The following is a 22,846-nucleotide window of genomic DNA, read 5'->3' on the forward strand; positions in this document are numbered from 1 at the left end:
GAAAATACAACAAGTAATATTAAACCAATCAGGCATCACTCTTCAGTGTGTGTGTGTGTGTGTGCACTGTGTGTGTATGTGCATACTTACAGTACATAACTTCAACACACACACACACACACACACACACACACACACACACACACACACACACACACACACACACACACACACACACACACACACACACACACACACAGAAACACAGTATCTGGACTGTAGATGAACCGGGCTCCTCCCTGTCCCCTGTGTTTCAGACGTCATCTCTCCTCCGAACTACAACCCGTACTTCAGACGGCTGACCTTCGACGTGTCCTCCATGGAGAAAAACGCCTCCAACCTGGTGAAGGCCGAACTCCGGGTCTTTCGTCTCCAGAACGCCAAGGCCCGCGTGTCCGAGCAGCGCATCGAGCTCTACCAGGTACACCTCCCCTATCCCTAACCCTAACCCTAACCCTAACCCCAGTACATAAAGCTCTACTAGGCCTCAGAGCTAACGCAGCTAGCAGAAAGATCTTTGTGTTGTGCACCAGTGCTGACGCTAGCCTGACATGCCAGACCTGTGGAATGTATACGCAAGCTCTGTTGGGTCTGAAAGTGGCACATTGAGAAATAAACAGCTATAAATATATATTATAAGACTAAATAGCTCGGCGGCTGGGTGGCGCAGCGGACATTGCGCGCTCGTCACCAACGCAAGAGACTCTTCCGTTGGTCCGTTGGTTATCGTTGCGTTGCCTCCGGCTTGGGCCGGTCGTCATACTAACTCAATTGGCAGAGTCAGCGGGTGGTAATCTGGACGTTGTGGGGACAGCGACTCCTACAGGTCGGTTGGGGGACGCCTGCACAGCAGAGACAGGAAATGGCGGGGGTAGTGTGAGCCTCCCACACGTTACACCTCGCCCACTGAGAGTCCGCGCTGGCAGGTGAAAAGATGTGACAGGCTGCCTCCTCGTGTATTGGGGGGGGGGGGGAGACACGTGATGCAAGGCTCACTCTCTACCTAGTCTGGTTCTATGACTGCCCAGACTCACTCACTCACTTTCTACCTAGTCTGGTTCTATGACTACAGACTCACTCACTCACTCTCTACCTAGTCTGGTTCTATGACTACAGACTCACTCACTCACTCTCTACCTAGTCTGGTTCTATGACTACAGACCCACTCACTCACTCTCTACCTAGTCTGGTTCTATGACTGCCCAGACTCACTCACTCTCTACCTAGTCTGGTTCTATGACTGCCCAGACTCACTCACTCACTCTCTACCTAGTCTGGTTCTATGACTACAGACCCACTCACTCACTCTCTACCTAGTCTGGTTCTATGACTGCCCAGACTCACTCACTCACTCTCTACCTAGTCTGGTTCTATGACTACAGACCCACTCACTCACTCTCTACCTAGTCTGGTTCTATGACTGCCCAGACTCACTCACTCACTCTCTACCTAGTCTGGTTCTATGACTACCCAGACTCACTCACTCTCTACCTAGTCTGGTTCTATGACTGCCCAGGCCCACTCGCTCTCTACCTAGTCTGGTTCTATGACTGCCCAGGCCCACTCGCTCTCTACCTAGTCTGGTTCTATGACTGCCCAGGCCCACTCGCTCTCTACCTCGTCTGGTTCTATGTCTCAGAGTAACTCTGAGGTCTGTGCCAGCTAAACACTAAATATTGTGAGGGTATGAGAGTGACTCTGAGGTCTGTGCCAGTTAAACACTAAACATTGTGAGGGGATGAGAGTAACGAGAACTGTCACGGTGTAACGTACTGAACCCAAAATGCAGACACAGGGACGCAGGTCTTGTTCAAACCCAGTGTGGGTATATTTTTAATGTAAAGGATGGTCAAGTGTCCAGGCAGGTGGTCGATATACATGGAGGGAGCACTCGTACAGGATAGTCACACACACACACACACATGCACACACGCAACTCGCACACACACACACTGTTGATATGACTAATCAAGGTCAAACCAGTGTTAGGTTCAGGAATTTTTCATTGATTTAGGCAGGCACAGAGATACTCTACCTGTCTGTCTGTCTGTCTGTCTGTCTGTCTGTCTGTCTGTCTGTCTGCCTGCCTGCCTGCCTGCCTGCCTGCCTGCCTGCCTGCCTGTCTGCCTGCCTGTCTGTCTGTCTGTCTGTCTGCCTGCCTGCCTGCCTGCCTGCCTGCCTGTCTGTCTGTCCGCCTGCCTGTCTGTCTGCCTGCCTGCCTGCCTGCCTGCCTGCCTGCCTGTCTGTCTGTCCGCCTGCCTGTCTGTCTGCCTGCCTGCCTGCCTGCCTGTCTGTCTGTCCGCCTGCCTGTCTGTCTGCCTGCCTGCCTGCCTGTCTGCCTGCCTGCCTGCCTGCCTGCCTGCCTGCCTGCCTGCCTGCCTGCCTGCCTGCCTGCCTGCCTGCCTGCCTGCCTGCCTGCCTGCCTGCCTGTCTGCCTGTCTGTCTGTCTGCTCCAGGCCCACCAGGCAGCACCATGCAGTTCCCAGGCTGTGTTTACACCCAGACATGGGGATGACAGGTGGGCTAAACACAGCTCCAAACGGGGGTATCTTCTCACGCAAACACAGCGACTGTAAATGTGAGAGGGAGGACTGCTAGGCTGGTACAACGAGGGTCCTGATAACATCCACCTCACACACACACACACGTCAGACTCCATCACTCACAGGCTCCACACACCAAAACCCCACACCTCCCATAAAAACGTCTAAATATTTTAGTTGCTGAGGGGATTTCTTTGACCTTCAAAGTGGTGAGTATTGTGGACGTACTTGTAGATGTTATCCTGAGACCACAGCGAACACTTAACATACCACAGATGTTGACGAATGCTTGGGTAGCCAGCGGGTTGACACACTGAGGACTCAAGTACACTTCGGTGGTGTAGTAGTAACTGACCCTGAGTCTGCAGCGCTCACACACGATCACCCCCAGGTTCACACAGCTGTTTTAGAATTTTCCTCAACCAGGGTGGAAAATGAACACCAGCCAAACAAACGCTGGTCCATTTAGTCTGTAGTTGGTCAGCAGCTCGTCTGCTCCACCAAACACTGTGACAGGTAAACTGCTAGATCGTCTGCTATATTCTAGAGTTGTATTTGGCCGGTATAGACTAATGAAAGTGTCTGGTGAATTATTAAACGTTATAGTTTTCTGGCCCAACGTCCTCAAAACCGACCACAGTTCTCTCTCTCTCCTTGGATCGTGGATTATAGGAGAGGACAGCAGGAGACACACACACCACTGATGATAAACGGGGCTACCGTGGACAGGGTGAGCAGCTTCAAGTACCTGGGGGTCCACATCTCAGAGAACCTGACATGGTCAACACACATAGGCACAGTAGTAAAGAAGGCGAAACAGCGTCTCTACCACCTGAGACAGTTAAGGAAGTTCAGAGTATCGGGGAAGATACTCCAGTCCTTCTACTCAGGAGCTGTAGAGAGCATCCTGACCGGAAACATCACTGCCTGGTATGGAAACAGCACGGCACAGGACAAGAAGGCCCTACAGAAAGTGGTGCGCTCAGCCGAGCGTACCACGGGTATTGCACTACCCCCCCCTGCAGGTTCTATACAACAAGAGGTGCAAATCCAGAGCCTGCAGGATAATGAAAGACCCTCACCACCCCAATAACAGCCTGTTCCAGCTGCTGAGGTCAGGCAGACGCCTGCGAATCCTAGCTACTAGGACAGAGCGGCTTAGGCTCAGCTTCTTCCCCCAGGCCATCAGAGCCATGAACAATGTACATTGAGTGCTCAGAACATTGAACTGTCCACACACAAGCACACATGAACACACACACGACACGCACACTGTGCACGCTCACACACGAGCAGCCACTTAACACTTTAACATGAGCGGGCACACACTCATGTCGCACACACGCACACTTATGGCCAAAGGAAAGGACACTTTAAATTAGAATAACAGGAACAGTGTATTGCACTACCAAAGCTAACTAGCATGTCACACATGCGCTGTAAATAACTATGTACAGATACCGAGATGTCACTCCATGTTACCTGCTATCTGTTACTGCACAATGTTGTTTCTTCTTTGATTCTATTACATGTACCACTGTATTGCACATCGTTGCGGGCAAGACCACCCGCATTTCATTGTATACCTGTATGCCGTGACAATTAAAACTCTTGACTCTTGACTTGACTTGACTCCTTCCCCACCTTTACCTCCTTCACCATCTCTCTGTGTCTCTCTGTGTCTCTCTGTGTCTCTCTCTCTCTCTCTCTCTCTCTCTCTCTCTCTCTCTCTCTCTCTCTCTCTCTCTCTCCTTCCCCACCTTTACCTCCTTCACCATCTCTCTGTGTCTCTCTCTCTCTCCCTCTCTCTCTCTCTCTCTCTCTCTCTCTCTCTCTCTCTCTCTCTCTCTCTTCTCTCTCTCTCTCTCTCTCTCTCTCTCTCTCTCTCTATCTCTCTCTCTCTCTCTCTCTCTCTCTCTCTCTCTCTCTCTCTCTGCTGGGTTTCCCACACCACCAGACCTAGCGGCGGAGCTCAGTAAGGCAGTAGGAGGAGTAATGTTTAACACATTAGGCAGCGAGGAGCCAATATAAACACACGGCTATGAAGGACAGCAGAATAACAGCATCTGTTTCTGCTCCCACTCCTCCCTCCCAGACCTGGCCAATCGATCAGGGGAGAGGAGAGTGGTCTGCTAGACCTGAGCAGTGGAACTCGGGAGAGTCTCTTGAGATTTCTGTTATTTTATGGAGCTCTGCGCCGGTGCTCCGCCCCCTTTGGGTTTATTTCGGAAGTATTTTTCGATGTTCATACCTCTGACTAAAGAGTACAATTGGCCCCAGTAATTTGACCACGCCAGCATAGAAAACCACGCTCACCGGAGATTGTGAAACACTTACATATATATTCTATATAATATTAACTTGTGACTATTGTCTAGTAGCATGTCAGCCTTGTTTTTAATGGTTATAGGGAGGTGTAGTCTGACGTCACTTTAGTTTCCCGCGCGGTCCACCCGTATAGGATTTATCGTTGGGGAAATGTATTATCGGCTATTGTAATAATTCTGCCTTGTAAACATTGGCAAGCTTTCCAAAGTGTCTGTGGGGTAGAATTTCCGGTGTATGTACTTCCCCTGGAAGCTGCCTCCGAACGGACCAAACTTTTCCCGAATCCTGTCGGCAAACAAGCTAGAACGTCCCGGTCATGTAGTAAATTCTTCAGGCAAAGCCGTTGCAGTGGCTTAAACGAGGAAATATCGTGGACTTTACACGTTTCTTTTTTTTTATCCACTTTTTCTCCTTTTTTCAATTTTTTCTCCCATCCCAATTTTGCTGTGCCAATTCTCCCCTCCCCTGTCTTGAACGTTGTTCGCATATGCCCCCCACTGGCCGGTTGTAGGGAGGATAGAAGCCTTGCATCACGTGTCCCCTCCGATACACGAGGAGGCAGCCTGTCACATCTTTTCACCTGCCAGCGCGGACTCTCATTGGCGAGGTGTAACGTGTGGAGGCTCACACTACCCCCGCCATTTCCTGTCTCTGCTGTGCAGGCGCCCTGACCGACCTGTAGGAGTCGCTGTCCACAATGTCCAGATTACCACCCATCGACTTCCCCCCGCTAACTCTGCCAATTGAGTTAGTATGACGGCCGGACCAAGCCGGAGGCAACGCCGACAGCCGGATTCGAACCCGGTGTCTCTTGCGTTGGTGACGAGCGCAATGTCCGCTGCGCCACCCAGCCGCCCTCACTTCACACGTTTCCATAATTGTTTTGCGAAACAGGAACGCCTGTAGCCTGTACCTCCGTTTAGACACTTTAGGAGGCGTGTCTTGTCCAGCCTAGTTCGAGCCAACACACTGTTCGAGCCAATCAATGCTGAATCACGTGACTGAGTTGCCCCCGACCTACGCTGAGTTGCAGCGCTACACCATGACACTCCCCTGACTAAAAGTATAATGGAGCTCTATGGAGAAACCATGGCACTCCCCTGACTAAAAGTATAATGGAGCTCTATGGAGAAACCATGGCACTCCCCTGACTAAAAGTATAATGGAGCTCTATGGAGAAACCATGGCACTCCCCTGACTAAAAGTATAATGGAGCTCTATGGAGAAACCATGGCACTCCCCTGACTAAAAGTATAATGGAGCTCTATGGAGAAACCATGGCACTCCCCTGACTAAAAGTATAATGGAGCTCTATGGAGAAACCATGGCACTCCCCTGACTAAAAGTATAATGGAGCTCTATGGAGAAACCATGGCACTCCCCTGACTAAAAGTTGTTTCTGACTAAAAGGGCTGGATGCCATTTGCCAAATCTACAGGGCTGTGAGTGTGAGTCTTTCACCTGTTACACAGCTAGCTTGGGCATCATTGATTGTTTAGATTGCTAGCATGGCTAATGAATGCAAATATAATGTAGTCTGCCCCGTTGTTATGACCATGATTATGTTCCTTTTTGCACCGTGGATGTGTGTCTCCACACTGAGTCTGACCGTCGATGAAAAACAATAATAATAATAATGACATCTCAACTCTCATCTCATGAGAAACACCCCCACTCATTTTTCCAACTGATTCCAGTTGAGTAATATAAGTAAATAAGTAAAATGGTGGGAAAACCATCTTTGTCGAACAAAAATGTCAACTGAGCATGTAGACCGGAAACGTGAACATCACATCACAGTGACTCGTGTCTGTCTCTGAACATCACATCACAGTGACTCGTGTCTGTCTCTGTGTCCACAGATCTTATGACTCATGTCTGTCTCTGAACGTCACATCACAGTGACTCGTGTCTGTCTCTGAACGTCACATCACAGTGACTCATGTCTGTCTCTGAACATCACATCACAGTGACTCGTGTCTGTCTCTGAACATCACATCACAGTGACTCGTGTCTGTCTCTGAACATCACATCACAGTGACTCATGTCTGTCTCTGAACATCACATCACAGTGACTCGTGTCTGTCTCTGTGTCCACAGATCTTATGACTCGTGTCTGTCTCTGAACATCACATCACAGTGACTCGTGTCTGTCTCTGAACATCACATCACAGTGACTCGTGTCTGTCTCTGTGTCCACAGATGTTATGACTGGTGTCTGTCTCTGTGTCCACAGATCTTATGACTCGTGTCTGTCTCTGTGTCCACAGATCTTATGACTCGTGTCTGTCTCTGTGTCCACAGATCTTATGACTCGTGTCTGTCTCCGTGTCCACAGATCTTATGACTCGGGTCTGTCTCCGTGTCCACAGATCTTATGACTCGGGTCTGTCTCCGTGTCCACAGATCTTATGACTCGGGTCTGTCTCCGTGTCCACAGATCTTATGACTCGGGTCTGTCTCCGTGTCCACAGATCTTATGACTCGTGTCTGTCTCCGTGTCCACAGATCTTATGACTCGTGTCTGTCTCCGTGTCCACAGATCTTATGACTCGGGTCTGTCTCCGTGTCCACAGATCTTATGACTCGGGTCTGTCTCTGTGTCCACAGATCTTATGACTCGTGTCTGTCTCTGTGTCCACAGATCTTATGACTCGTGTCTGTCTCTGTGTCCACAGATCTTATGACTCGTGTCTGTCTCTGTGTCCACAGATCTTATGACTCGTGTCTGTCTCTGTGTCCACAGATCTTATGACTCGTGTCTGTCTCTGTGTCCACAGATCTTATGACTCGTGTCTGTCTCTGTGTCCACAGATCTTAGGCTACAAAGACCTGACGTCTCCGACACAGCGATACATCGACAGCAAGGTGGTGCGAACGCGCACAGAGGGGGAGTGGCTATCCTTCGACGTGACAGAGGCCGTCAGCGAATGGTTACTTCACAGAGGTGAGGGGTGTTACCCGTCTTACATAATTCCACAATGTTGACAGTCGTGACAATAGGGTTTCCCCCGTCGTCACAGTGTGATGTTTCAGCTGCGTTTTGTCTTCTTCCTGCAGACAGAAACAGTGGATTTAAAATCAGCTTGCACTGTCCATGCTGCACGTTTGTGCCGTCAAACAACTACATCATCCCCAACAAGAGTGAGGAGTTGGAGGCACGGTTTGCCGGTAAGTCGATCATGCAATTGTTTATTATTGAGTATGACATTTTGGACTGTCAAAATAGAAGAACGTGGTTGACATTATCTGACATTGTGTAAGTGGTTGATTGTTCATATTGTGTCTTCAAGTGCACATCTGAGTCTGGACGTTTCATGAGTTTCCTGAGTCTTGACTTTCATGAGTTTCTGAGTCTTGATGTTTGATGACAGTGAAAATGATGGTTAGGTATATGGTTAAAGCTGCAATAACTATTCTCTGATAGTATTTTTCACATGTTCAAAATGTATTATGACCACCTTCCATCAGACGGTCTCATTGAGTCAGCCCTGCACCACCAACTGCTAGTCTGTTGTTATTCCATCATGTATTTTATTTGTTGACAAAACATGGCCCGTGTTTTAGCTATTATTATTTTGCTATTTTATAAACCTATGCGTTTAAAATTAGTTTTTTCTTTCAGCGAATCTCGTAATTGCCTCAATATTGTATTGTCGGAACGGTATTGTGTTTGTAGGTAGAGTTTTTACCTACCTTGTTTAACAACCAGAAAAAGCCCAACAGAAAGTTGTATGTATTGTAGTTGACATTTTGTAATCCATGCACAAAAGTAAAAAAAAATCATTTGACATTTGTATTTTTGAGCTCTTCCAGACATTTAAATGAAAAACAATCTATTGTTTTTAATACAAATAGACCTCCTGTTCACTGTACAGTGCCACGTTTTGATATATTGAGCTTTAAACTTTAAGTTCCATTTTTTGGAACTCAAAACACACAACCTAAAACCCCTCCCTACCTTCCTCTCCCAAACCGTTCCTACAACAATTTGTTAATGTTGCATGATCATGTATACATTTATTATGCATTATATTTTTTATGTTTAAATAACATTATCTGTCCATCATCAGTAAATACTATTAATACTATAAATACTATAAATACTACTAAATAGGAATAGGGAAATAAAACAGTTACACGTAGGGGGAGCAAATGCTATCCCGCAACTAAACGCACATGCAACAATAGCCAGCTGCAGCAAGCTAGCCAGCAAACGTTTAAATGGCATCTAAAAAGAGAAAAGTTGACAATGAAAACAGACAGTTCAAGTTAGAATTTTAGTTTTTATTTGGCAGGGCATGACAATGCTAAACCAACATGCTTATTATGTATTTAGACTGTGGCTGTCTGCAATGTCACAAACATTCAGCGGCATTTTGAGACGAAGCATGGCACCTTTAACTCTTTCAGTGCCACGCCTGGTTTTCCGTTTTACCGCTTGAATGCCACCATCGGCGCCAATGTTAACGTTAATATCGCCTAATCTATGTTTTAAATTATGGCTATGTGTCTAATCTGCCCATCGCATTATCAAAGACTATTTTCCAGTCAGTGCTGTGAAGACAGATTGTTTTTTTATCGCGTCGTTTCCATTTCAGAGCAGTTAGAAAAGCCCCCGTTTTGAGATAAAAAACAGCTCATTCTGGAGCATTCTATGAAAATCGTCTTTTAGTGGAATATTCCACAACGTTGATATTCGTCGGCCTTTTTATGAATCGTTTTCAAATAAACGCTAGATGATCAATCTTATACGTGCACGCACGCACATTACGGCCGCGCACTGATAATCGCTCCGTTGATTTCCTCTCGGACTTTTACAGTGAAACCGAAAGAAGACATTTCACAAAACAGCTTATAACTTCATCAAACTTACTCCGATTATCCTACCACTGATAACACAGAGTCCTTACCTGACATCAGATGGTATCCAACTGGTATATTCCAATTCCTGATCACCATTCGAAAAAATCGATAAGTGTATGGATCCAACGCGACACAGTAGATCTCTATGATCCGCGGGGATCTGAGGCTCCAGAATGAACTGTGATAACCCCGGCTGGATCAGTGAACTGGAAAATGTGGAGTACCGGATTTTTTTCCCCATTCATTTTCATTGAGTCCATTCCAAAATCACTTATGTCATCTGGGAGACGACAGGGGGCGCTTTTTTCCACAGTGATCGTCGGCGCCCCTCGGCTATACTCGGGTAGGCTCGGGTGATGCAATAATTTTTCAGATCGCAAAAAAAATAAAAATAAATCCGAGAAATCTCGTGAGTGGCTAGCAACCACCTATAAAAAAACACGAGAAATCTCGTGAGTGGCACTGAAAGAGTTAACAATTTCCACCGAAATCTGCGGTACATAAAAACCAAAAACGAAAGTTTGATTGCGTCTTAGAAAAATCTGTCCTCCTGACCATTCACAAAACCTCGACAGCTCAAGAGAGTGCAATGGCCACATCCCTGCGTGTGACATGGCACATTGCAAAAAGCAGGAGGCCCTTTACAGCGTCTGAGCTAATGAAGGAATGTGCCATTGAAATGCTACAAGAGGTGCTTGATCATGATGAAAAGACAAAAAAGACGGTCACTGACCTCGTTAACCTCTTAACTGGCGCCCAGAAAAGTGACAATTTTTAAACTTGACCTTGAGGACTGCATACTTTATTTTCAACCCAAAATACTATACTTTATACTTATAGCACATGCATGAGCCTGGTCTCTTTTGAAAGATAACATTATGAAGTTTCTGATACAATAAAGCAAATTCACTTTTAGTGCTAATGAAATAGAGTAACATATAGGTCTGAACTTGAGTTGAACTTGAACTTGTGTACTCACGTTTTTCTGTAGTAGTTTCAATATCCAAAAGTATATTTCCAAAAAAATTGTTATGGCTGAAGCAAATTTGTGATTGGGAGCGATTTTGGTAAACTGGGAGAAAAGGATAACTCTACGGGTTTCAGTTTTCTCATAGACTCCAATGCATTCCGTGTTTTTTTCTCTTCCTGTTTTCGCTCGTGACTTTTTACCTAGATCCCTGAATCGCTCATCCCCAAGTGGGGTATCATTGGAAAGCCACACTCATTGGCTACAAGCCTGTCCAATAACTTTCGAGATCGCCAAATGATTGACGGAGATAGAGCCTCGGGAGTCGCGGGTGGTATTAGAAAAAAAGAAAAGTCTGCTGTGTACTTTGGCGCACGCCTCACATATCGGCATGTAACTCGAGAACTGCTGAATGGATTTTGTCGCCTGAAACGGCAATCGACAGGCAACAAATAGGGCTTTAATTCGATATATATATTGTATTAAAAATGTGCACACCCGAGCCGTTAGAGGTCGACAAAGTGGCAAAGTGACACATCCTGCACTCTCTCACACACAAAGACACTACAGGTAACTTTAAACACAAAAGAAAAGGTAACTTAAAAAAAAAAACATAACTATGTTTTTGTATAGTATAGTTAGTATAGCTAGTATAGTATAGTTATATATAGTATAACTGTATATTGTATAGTATATTGTATAGTAGTGTATAGGACTCATGACCTTTAAAGCTTAGCATTGTATTGTATTTTATCTTAGTACTTTTATCATGTCTATTTTATTATCTATTCTATTTTATTCTATTATTATTTGTATTTTTTGCACAATCAAGGCGGACATGGCCACCTTCATTTCACTACATGTCTCATGTATGTATGTGACAAATACATTTCTTGAATGCAAAGGTTGTACAGGTATTCAGCTTGTAGACTCTTAACAACAATAGGAAACTCTGTCCATTTGGGTGGAAATGTGAATATATAAACAAAAGCAAACACGTCGGCTACTAGGGGTGGGGGAAAAAATCGATACGTAGTAGTATCGCGATACTTTGTGTGGCGATACTGTATCGATACAGGGACGCCAAGTATCGATATTTAATTATTCATAAAAAAATTATTTTATTTTTTTTGTATAAGGAAGCTGCATTGTTCATTTCAATACCTGTAATAGTACAGTAGTCCACACACACACATGTGCATTCAGTTAAGTTGGAATATGACTGTAATACAAACAGTTCAGTTTGTCAGGTACATGCAACACAGATTACAGTGTTTACATCTGTCTGCTTGAGAAAATACCATGTTCTGCAATAAAAATGATTGAAGTGAGATGAACAGACTGAACTTTATTTTATTAGATAAAACATGTTGACAGTTTTACTTTGCAGTTAAAAAAAATATAAAAATAAAAAATAAATAAAAATAAATAAATAACGCAATATTCGCGATCATATCGCGGCTCGAGTATCGCGATAGTATCGTATCGCGAGGTCTCTGGCGATTCCCGCCCCCATCGGCTACCTTTAAATGTTTAAATCAGCTGCTTGGACCAAACTTTTGATCGGCGGCTGGCTTTAATTAAAAAAGTGCACACGACCGATGCTGACGCCACGTGTCTCGGTGTTCTCTCCAGGTATTGACGACAGCTTCGTCCACAGGGGAGACCCCAAGGTCTTTAAGAAGCGGCGCCACAGCGCCCAGGCGCCCCACCTGCTGCTCATGCTGCTGCCCTCCTACCGCCTGGAGTCCCACACCCAGCACAAGAGCCACCGCTCCAAGAGAGCCCTGGACGCGGCCTACTGCTCCAGGTACTGAATCCAGGGCCCTCATTTATCAACAGTTCTTAGAAAGTGTTCTATATCTGGAGATTGCGTTCGTCACCAAACGCCGGAGCTGAGCTGGATTCGCCTGTTCGAATCCAGCTCACAGCTCCGGGGTTGTCACCAGCTTGGCTGGCCGTTCACACTAATACAATTGGCTGTATCAGAGGGTGGGAGAAGCTGGCGGGGTTCGGTCGGGGCGCCTGCTCAGCGCGGATAGGATCTAAGGGGGGTAGTGTGATCCTTCCACACGTTGCACCTAGGGATGCACCGATATGAAAATTTGCCACCGATACCGATACCGATTGTTCAACTAACACAATCGGCCGATACCGATATTTGTGGCAATAATTATTTTTAATATATATATATATATATATATTAGAGCTGGGCATAGATTAATTTTTTTAATCTAGATTAATCTACCTGCAATCCTGGAATTAATCTAGATTAATCTAGATTAAAATGGCCCAAAAAAAAAAAGTCTGCCGAAGGTGTTCAAAATAGGTGTGTTCTACCCAAATAATGACCAGAGGAGGAGATTTATCCTCTCCTCTTCATCTGAGGAGTCACTAGCTGTTCTATCTCCTTGTTCAACAGCATGAACATGTCTCTTCTTTTTGTAATTTCCAGTGTTTCTTTTAAAACCAGATTTATCGTAATTTTCTGTGCCCTTCCTTTGATGCCATTAACATTGTTACACTGATATTGACAGCTCTCTCCAGTGTCAAATCACTCTCTGTCAGTAGTTTCTTCTGTGAACCTTCATTTCTTAATCCACACACAAACCTGTCTCTCAATGTGTCTTTTAGTGAATCTCTAAATTCACAATGCTGCTGACTGGTTGCTCACACACAGACTGCTGCAGAAGCAGGTTTCTCAACAAATTCAGTGCAAGCTCAGTGTAACAGTTCCATGAATGAATGAATGAATGAAAACGTTATTTAACAGATTGCAGAATGGGTACAATACAGTACGGCTCAATACATACAATTGTTAAGGGGATGCAGACCAGAGAAAGACGTTTGTCTTGTTTACATCAGGGTCCCCCATTTTCATTTATTTGCTCCACATTGTCATTAGCCCCTTTCGTGACTGTGATGCACTGAGTGAATCCACAGTCACTTGCTCCTCAATAGGAAACCAACCTAGATTTACCATGAAGGACTGGTTCTGGCCGAACCGTTCGTTATACAAGAATCACAGAGAAATTACAAAGGTACTCACAGTTGCACGAGGATTTCGGACAGAGATAAGGGATGGTGCGCATGCGCTGTGATCACCCAACGGCGGAAATAATGCCGTTTTGAGCAGTTTATAAAAATTATTTAAAATGTTTATTAGCAACGCAGAGCTTTCAAACCATCCCGTATCTCTGTCTGAAACCCTCGTGCAACTGCATGTGAGCACCTTTGAAACGTCTCTGTGATTCTTGTATAACGAACGGTTCAGCCAGAACCAGTCCTTCATGGTAAATCTAGGTTAGTTTCCTATTGAGGAGCAAGTGACTGTGGATTCACTCCGTGCATCACAGTCACGAAAGGGGCTACATTGTCATCAAACGGTCCAATATTTCCAATAACCCAAGCCATTTCTGTTGTAAACACTCACGATAGTCCAGTCGATCCTTCCTTTAGTGTGTAAAGTGGATTTCCTCCTCTTGTAGATGTTTCCCGTATCCAACGTGAGCTAACATGCTAACTCGCGTCGTTATAATGTAAACAAAGCTTGCAACGGACTTCTTTTTTCTTGCATTGCGCAGATTCAGACGTCCTCATCGCCGAATTGTGTTATATCCTGAGGACTTCTTAACCTCACCTGTATAACAATGATTACCGGACCACTACTTTAGTTTAACACATTATTCTGACTACAGCTCCGGTAGTGCAATCACTTCCTGGTACAACAGCTGGGAACTACGGCAAGTATTTAAGGACAATACAGACCCAACGTTCCGAAAAAGATTAACGGCGTCAATTATATTATCGCGCGATACTAGTCTCGCGATAACGCAGCATGTTAACGCCGTTAACGGCCCAGCTCTAATATATATATATATATATATATATATATAAAAATCTTTTTTATATATATATTTTTTTTTAATATATATATTTTTATGAAACTACTGTATATTTGTGTTACAAATTGTGCTCACCGATATGAACATAGGCCTCTTTACTTACTTAAAAAAAGGAAACATCAAGAAATAGCACTATCTCTCTCCCAGTATGGTCTGCCGGGCTGCAGCTAGATACTAGTTCTCCCAGTATGGTCTACCGGGCTGCAGCTGGATACTATTGTCTCAACCAGAGCTCTCAACCAATGACATTTTGATTGACAGTCGATTCTGCCAATTACGTCACACACCGCTTGCACCCGCCTCTGCTGTTACCACCAATCGGCAAGCGCGTATACATTTTTTACTTCCGCTTTTGTCCGCCATTGATTTTGACGAGAGGTATTCTACAACAACAACACGGCGCGGTCGACGTTTATCTTTTAGCTCCGCAGGATGACTTAAACGAGGCATAATGAGGCATAATGATTTTACTGCAACGAATGTTATAATAAAACAAAGCCTTTCTATACATGTGTCTGATTGAAAACTTTATTAACAGATTGCAGAATGGGTAAAACTCAGGGCTCTGTGAGCAACGGAAGGAACTGAGCTAGTATGAACAGTAATGCTTGCTACGTTCGGGTAAATAATATGCTGATGTTATTGAACGTGTAACACTAACTATATAACGTTAATGCCACAAAACGAATGCATTTGTTAATCATAAGTAGTAACTTTGATGCAGTAGCTTGTGTGTGTGTGTGGGCCTGGGGGTGGCGTTGTGCAGGTCGCGACGCGGTTGAACTTTTTTTTTGCCTTTTGACGCGACACAAATTGATGGATATTTATCGGCTACTGCCATCGGCATATTCGAGCGTATCGGCCGACAGGCCGATTGCAGTCAACAAGGCACTTATTGGCCAATACTAGGGATGCTCGATATTGGCTTTTTTACCGATACCGATATTCCGATATTGTCCAACTCTTAATTTCGATACCGATACCGATACCGATATCAACCGATACCGATATATGCAGGGTTTCCCCCCAAAAAAACGGAATAATTTCAGGTAACTAATAATTTCACTGGATGCATTCAAAAGGCTTTCTAAATGTAAGCATTATCTGTGCAAAATATGATAATTAATACTGATACATTACAGATCTCTTGTTGTTGAATTAAACCAAAATGCATACTTTTGACAATAAATAAAATAAGAATTGGTAGTTACTTGCTTGCCTGGGTAAATAAAGGTTAAAAAAAAAAAAAAAAAAAAAAAATTTTTTTTTTACCGATACCGATATTTTCCGATATCACATTTTACTGCCGATATCGGCCGATAATATCGGACATCCCTAGCCAATACCGATACCCGACCGATACATCGGTGCACCCCTAGCACCCTCTCAGTGAGAGTCATACATCGGTGCACCCCTAGCAGCCTCTCAGTGAGAGTACATCGGTGCACCCCTAGCAGCCTCTCAGTGAGAGTACATCGGTGCCCCCCTAGCACCCTCTCAGTGAGAGTCATACATCGGTGCACCCCTAGCAGCCTCTCAGTGAGAGTCATACATCGGTGCACCCCTAGCAGCCTCTCAGTGAGAGTCATACATCGGTGCCCCCCTAGCACCCTCTCAGTGAGAGTCATACACCGGTGCACCCCTAGCACCCTCTCAGTGAGAGTCATACATCAGTGCACCCCTAGCACCCTCTCAGTGAGAGTCCGCGCTGCCAGGTGAAAAGAAGCGGTTGATTGGCTGGACGTGTGTCGGAGGAAGCACGTGATGGGGCCTAACAAAAATAATAGTTGGTTGTCAGGTCACATGGGTAGGTAGGGAATTTATTTTTATTTTTTTTTTATTTTATTCTTTCCCACGGCGACTATGGATAGGGAATTTCTTTATTTAATTAACCCTTTCACTGCCACACGACAGAAGGTTAGCCCTTTACTATCACACAACCGACGGCGATGCTCCATCATTAGCATCATTAGCTCCGCGGATGCGGAGCTAATGATGCTAATGATGGAGCATCGCCGTCGGTTGTGTGATAGTAAAGGGCTAACCTTCTGTATTGTCACAGTGAAAGGGTTAACCGGCTGTCGTGTGGCAGTGAAAGGGTTAAAATGTTCACAACAACATGGATGCATGTACTCTGCCAGCATGTTTAATATCCATAATACTAAATGTTTGACTAAGATTTCTATGAAACTTTATTCAAAAAAAAAAAAAAAAAAAAAAAAGGATTTTTTTTTTTTTTAATATATAATTTTTTTTTAAAACTCATAAAATATATTGGGTCGCACCTAAATCGGCAGGGTCGGTCGGCAACCTGAAACCAACCATTATTTTTGTTAGGCCCTGTGGGGGGTAGGTGCGCAGTGACCAGGAAGGGGATTGGGAATTGGCATAACGACTAACATTGGGATGGGAGAAAAAATCGGAGGAAAAAGGAGGGGGGAAAGATCAATATATATATAAAAAAAAAAAATTCTATCTTTGTTCTTAAGCACATAATTTAGAATGTGTGTACGAACAAAAAAAAAACGGGATTTATCACACGTGCACGTACACAGGTCGTACGCACACCTGTCTTGATAAATATCACTTTGATCCTACGCTGCAGCTCGTGCACGGTTTTGCGTATTTGCATACCAGAACCGCCCCGATTATCCATATATGGTAATGAACCACCAACCCATGGGATGTGCAATAATGGACTGACCCGAGCGAACTCTGAGTAACTGAGAGATTGTTCACAGAGGCGCTGCCGAACCAAGAAGACACAACCCGTGTTATGGGATAATAAATAAAATGCTGGCGGACTTGTACACGGTGATGTCAGATATCAACGACTCCCTAAGACCATTGCTGCAATTCTGCCTGGACAGCTCAAAATACTAATAAAGACCGTTCGTTAACCACTGGTTGGCGCGTTGGTGTGTGTGTCATTAACCATGCTGGAATATGGATTGGCTACCGGGTATAATAATGTGTGTAGAGGCATATGATACAATCTATTTTGTTGTCGGTATTAGGTAGCCTATATGAATTACATATAATAGCAGCCAGCCCATAGCCTACATTATGCAACAGTAACTTGCGCATATATAATAGCACATGACACAGCCCTGCGAACCCTGCCCAATAAACTAACTTGATCATTAAAGGATAACTCCACTATTTTGGGAAATTAGCTTATTTAACATCTTCCCTGGAGTTAGACAAGAAGATACATACCTTTTTTGTCTCTGTGCGTGCATTTTAGCTTTGGGAATAGATGCTCCGTTAGCATAGCTTAGCTTCATCACAGGAAGTGGGGGAGGGTTAGAGCCTTACAGTGCCTTACAGTGTATTGCAAGGTCTGACATTGACCAAACTTGATATGCATGACCTTGGTGGGCTCTAGGTCAACTCCTGAAAAGGGGGTCAATGTCAGACTTTGCAATCAAAAGTTAGGGGGCTAATAACCCTTGCCATAATTTCAGTGCGCCCCTAACTTTTGATTGCAAGGTCTGACATTGACCCCCTTTTCAGGAGTTGACCTAGAGCCCACCAAGGTCATGCATATCAAGTTTGGTCAATGTCAGACCTTGCAATACACTGTAAGGCACTGTAAGGCTACTGTCCTCCCCCACTTCCAGTGATGAAGCTAAGCTATGCTAACGGAGCATCTATTCCCAAAGCTAAAATGCACGCACAGAGACAAAAAAGGTATGTATCTTCTTGTCTAACTCCAGGGAAGATGTTAAATAAGCTAATTTCCCAAAATAGTGGAGTTATCCTTTAATCTAGCTCTTGTATCTTTACGCTTATGAAAACATTAAATAATATGTATAGGCTATAGGCCGTCGCTTTGCATTAATTCTCAAATGGCATTTAATGGCTATCCGACTCCTCGCTATCCTCGCGGACGGACCAGTATACCTTATATCATATCATATTCATATTCATATCATAGTTTACTCTATCAGCCCACCCAGCATGTAATACGTTCTTTGTTAGAACTCAACTCGTTATTATTTTGCGCATAGATTGCGGAAATACGGGAACGTTTTGATTTAGGCTTTGACATTGTAAAACTAAATAAGTGAAATTCTGTAAGCAGAATACAAGTCATGATATCTGTATTTTCATTCATTTAAGACACATTTATTGCAAGGGTTTTGTAATACACATACACTCAACAAATAACCTCTGTTCTCGTTGCAATGTGTTTTTTATTCTTTCTTATACAGTAGGAAGGGGGAAGAACACTATATCGTGGCCCACGATTCGTGGGTGTTCATATGACTTGTATTCTGCTTACAGCTTCGCGGTTCCACTTATTACGTTTAACAATGGCAAAGCCTTTTAAATATAATCAAAACGTTCCCGTATTTCTGCAATCTATGCGCCAAATAATAACGAGTTGAGTTATACGCGGAGTGCAGTCGGTGCTTATTTCCGCATTGTAAACATATTCTACCACCGGGGGGCGCCAGCTACGCATGCTCCGAGCTGTGCGTAGATATAAGCACAAAGTCAAGCACAAGTTCAAAATTGATAAGTCCCACACTTTGCTTAGAAATGATCGTACGCACGGGTTAAGCACATATCTGTGCGTACGCAACGTTGATAAATGAGGGCCCAAGGTCCGATTGGGCCTCGCAGAGTCTGGTTCTGACCTGGCCTGGTTGGGCCTCACAGAGTCTGGTTCTGACCTGGCCTGGTTGGGCCTCACAGAGTCTGGTTCTGACCTGGTCTGGTTGGGCCTCACAGAGTCTGGTTCTGACCTGGTCTGGTTGGGCCTCACTGAGTCTGGTTCTGACCTGGCCTGGTTGGGCCTCGCAGAGTCTGGTTCTGACCTGGCCTGGTTGGGCCTCACAGAGTCTGGTTCTGACCTGGTCTGGTTGGGCCTCACAGAGTCTGGTTCTGACCTGGTCTGGTAGTCTGGTTCTGACCTGGCCTGGTTGGGCCTCACAGAGTCTGGTTCTGACCTGGCCTGGTTGGGCCTCACAGAGTCTGGTTCTGACCTGGTCTGGTTGGGCCTCACAGAGTCTGGTTCTGACCTGGTCTGGTTGGGCCTCGCTGAGTCTGGTTCTGACCTCGCCTGGTTGGGCCTCACAGAGTCTGGTTCTGACCTGGTCTGGTTGGGCCTCGCAGAGTCTGGTTCTGACCTGGCCTGGTTGGGCCTCACAGAGTCTGGTTCTGACCTGGTCTGGTTGGGCCTCACAGAGTCTGGTTCTGACCTGGCCTGGTTGGGCCTCACAGAGTCTGGTTCTGACCTGGCCTGGTTGGGCCTCACAGAGTCTGGTTCTGACCTGGTCTGGTTGGGCCTCACAGAGTCTGGTTCTGACCTGGCCTGGTTGGGCCTCGCAGAGTCTGGTTCTGACCTGGTCTGGTTGGGCCTCACAGAGTCTGGTTCTGACCTGGTCTGGTTGGGCCTCACAGAGTCTGGTTCTGACCTGGTCTGGTTGGGCCTCACAGAGTCTGGTTCTGACCTGGTCTGGTTGGGCCTCACAGAGTCTGGTTCTGACCTGGTCTGGTTGGGCCTCACAGAGTCTGGTTCTGACCTGGTCTGGTTGGGCCTCACAGAGTCTGGTTCTGACCTGGTCTGGTTGGGCCTCACAGAGTCTGGTTCTGACCTGGCCTGGTTGGGCCTCACAGAGTCTGGTTCTGACCTGGCCTGGTCTGGTTGGGCCTCACAGAGTCTGGTTCTGACCTGGTCTGGTTGGGCCTCGCTGAGTCTGGTTCTGACCTCGCCTGGTTGGGCCTCACAGAGTCTGGTTCTGACCTGGCCTGGTCTGGTTGGGCCTCACAGAGTCTGGTTCTGACCTGGCCTGGTTGGGCCTCACAGAGTCTGGTTCTGGCCCGGCCTGGTTGGGCCTCACAGAGTCTGGTTCTGACCTGGCCTGGTTGGGCCTCACAGAGTCTGGTTCTGACCTGGTCTGGTTGGGCCTCACAGAGTCTGGTTCTGACCTGGTCTGGTTGGGCCTCACAGAGTCTGGTTCTGACCTGGTCTGGTTGGGCCTCACAGAGTCTGGTTCTGACCTGGTCTGGTTGGGCCTCACAGAGTCTGGTTCTGACCTGGTCTGGTTGGGCCTCACAGAGTCTGGTTCTGACCTGGTCTGGTTGGGCCTCACAGAGTCTGGTTCTGACCTGGCCTGGTTGGGCCTCACACACACACACACACACACACACACACACACACACACACACACACACACACACACACACACACACACACACACACACACACATGTCCAACTCACATACACACTCTCTCTCTCTCTCTCTCTCTCTCTCTCTCTCTCTCTCTCTCTCTCTCTCTCTCTCTCTCTCTCTCTCTCTCTCTCTCTCTCTCTCTCTCTCTCTCTCTCTCTCTCTCTCTCTCTCTCTCTCTCCCTCTCTCTCTCTCTTTATCTCTCTCTCTCTCTCTCTCTCTCTCTCTCTCCCTCTCTCTCTCTCTCTCTCTCCCTCTCTCTCTCTCTTTATCTCCCTCTCTCTCTCTCTCTCTCCCTCTCTCTCTATCTCTCTCTCCCTCTCTCTCTATCTCCCTCTCTGTTTCTTATCTCTCTCTAATATTAACATTGCCGCTACTTATATATTGGAAAAAAAACAAAATGTCCGTGCCAGTCTTCTTCGACTGTACAACATACTATACTGTACAACAACACATACAACATGCATGTGCAGAGCACGTCACGGGTCACCGTTAACCCCCCCCCCCTCCTTGTTTTGACCCCCCCCCCCCCCACAGAAACGTCCAGGACAACTGTTGTCTACGGTCTCTCTACATCGACTTCAAGAAGGACCTGGGCTGGCGGTGGATCCACGAGCCCAAAGGCTACAGCGCTAACTTCTGTGCCGGGGCCTGTCCGTATCTCTGGAGCGCGGACACGCAGCATTCCAAGGTGAGGGGTCAGAGGTTAAACAATCAACCGGGTTTGGGTTGGTAAAGGCCGCAACAGCAGTTTAGGAGAGAGTACAGTAATTATAAAAAAAAATAAAATAAAAAAGAGAACTTTAAAATGTACCAAAAGAAAAAGTTACGGATCCTGTGGGAAACAATTATGCCAACGTTGTGTAGACAGGAACATTTCTCATTTGACTTGCTGTCTAATAACACTGACAAACCAAGTCTTCTAAAGCATGTTTACCTCTAAAACACCAGTTTAATGCAGAAGGTTTATCCGCTTTTCAACGACAAAAGACAGTGATTTTTGTAGGGCTGACCTTCGAAGCTTTTTTTGGCAATCGAAACTTCGGGGCCGAGCTTCGATTTTAATCCGAAACTTCGAAAAAAATATAAAAGAAAGTTAATTATTTTTATTATTTTATTATTTTATTTTCTTTATTTTTTTATTTTTTATTTTTTTATCTTATGTTGTGGTACTTGTACAGCACTTTGGTAAACTTTGTTGTTTTTAAATGTGCTCTATAAATAAAGTGGATTGGATTAAGAAAAAAAAAGGAGAGAGTACAGTAGCGTGCAGGGTGTTAGTGGGGGGGGGGGGGGGGGGACAAGCTATCTGACTAGTATTACTGACTAGTATCCAGTGGCTGCATCGTTGTTGTTTTGGCAAAGTCCAGAGTGTCGACGAGCCTCCTTAACCCGTTCACTGCCACACGACAGGAGCAGCATCGCCGTCGGTCGTGTGATAGTAAAAGGGCTAACCTTCTGTGTGGTCACAGTGAAAGGGTTAACCGGCTGTCGTCGTGTGGCAGTGAAAGGGTTAACAACATGGCCTCAATGATAATCTACAAATCCATCAACCGGGACATTTAGAGGCGAGCTGCTGCCCTCAAATAGACGGATACCCCCCCCCCCCCCCCCAAGTGGAAACTGAAAAGATTCAAAAACGAACTTGTGCCACGTTCAATAAGCCGACTTAACGAGTAGGATGGAACTGCGGTTGCGACTTACACACAGTGCATCTATTGTTGTTGTCTTGTCTGTTCCGTCTGTCCTGTAACACGGTTGTCTTTTTCGTAATGCAGTACTGTGTGTGTTCTCACACAAAACGAATTTATGTATCAAAAGCCTTATCTAATCCATCGACTCTAATCTAAAATTGTATCGTATGCATCTGAGGTACTCCGAATGTAGTGATCGCTGTGCAGGCTTTCTCAACTGTCTTTTAGAATCACAAACACTTTCAGAATGTTATGATCGCTGTGCAGGCTTTCTCAACTGTCTTTTAGAATCACAAACACTTTCAGAATGTTATGATCGCTGTGCAGGCTTTCTCAACTGTCTTTTAGAATCACAAACA

The 22,846-nt window shown here is 45.5% G+C and overlaps 1 protein-coding gene across 1 annotated transcript in view; it reads left to right on the forward strand.

Moving 5' to 3' along the window:
• Positions 1 to 257: 257 nt before the first annotated feature.
• The window catches only part of tgfb2 (transforming growth factor, beta 2), a gene marked incomplete at its 5' end in the record, with an annotated part of 25,121 nt that continues 2,532 nt past the window's right edge, over positions 258 to 22,846 (forward strand). Inside the window, 5 exons of the mRNA XM_084339189.1 lie at positions 258 to 421; positions 7,686 to 7,818; positions 7,932 to 8,042; positions 12,340 to 12,514; positions 21,331 to 21,484. Coding sequence (XP_084195315.1) covers positions 258 to 421; positions 7,686 to 7,818; positions 7,932 to 8,042; positions 12,340 to 12,514; positions 21,331 to 21,484 — 737 coding nt within the window. The remainder of the gene's footprint in view (positions 422 to 7,685; positions 7,819 to 7,931; positions 8,043 to 12,339; positions 12,515 to 21,330; positions 21,485 to 22,846) is intronic.

Source organism: Notolepis coatsorum (assembly GCF_963971535.1).
Source record: "Notolepis coatsorum genome assembly, contig: SCAFFOLD_1482, whole genome shotgun sequence".
NCBI classification, from domain to species: domain Eukaryota; kingdom Metazoa; phylum Chordata; class Actinopteri; order Aulopiformes; family Paralepididae; genus Notolepis; species Notolepis coatsorum.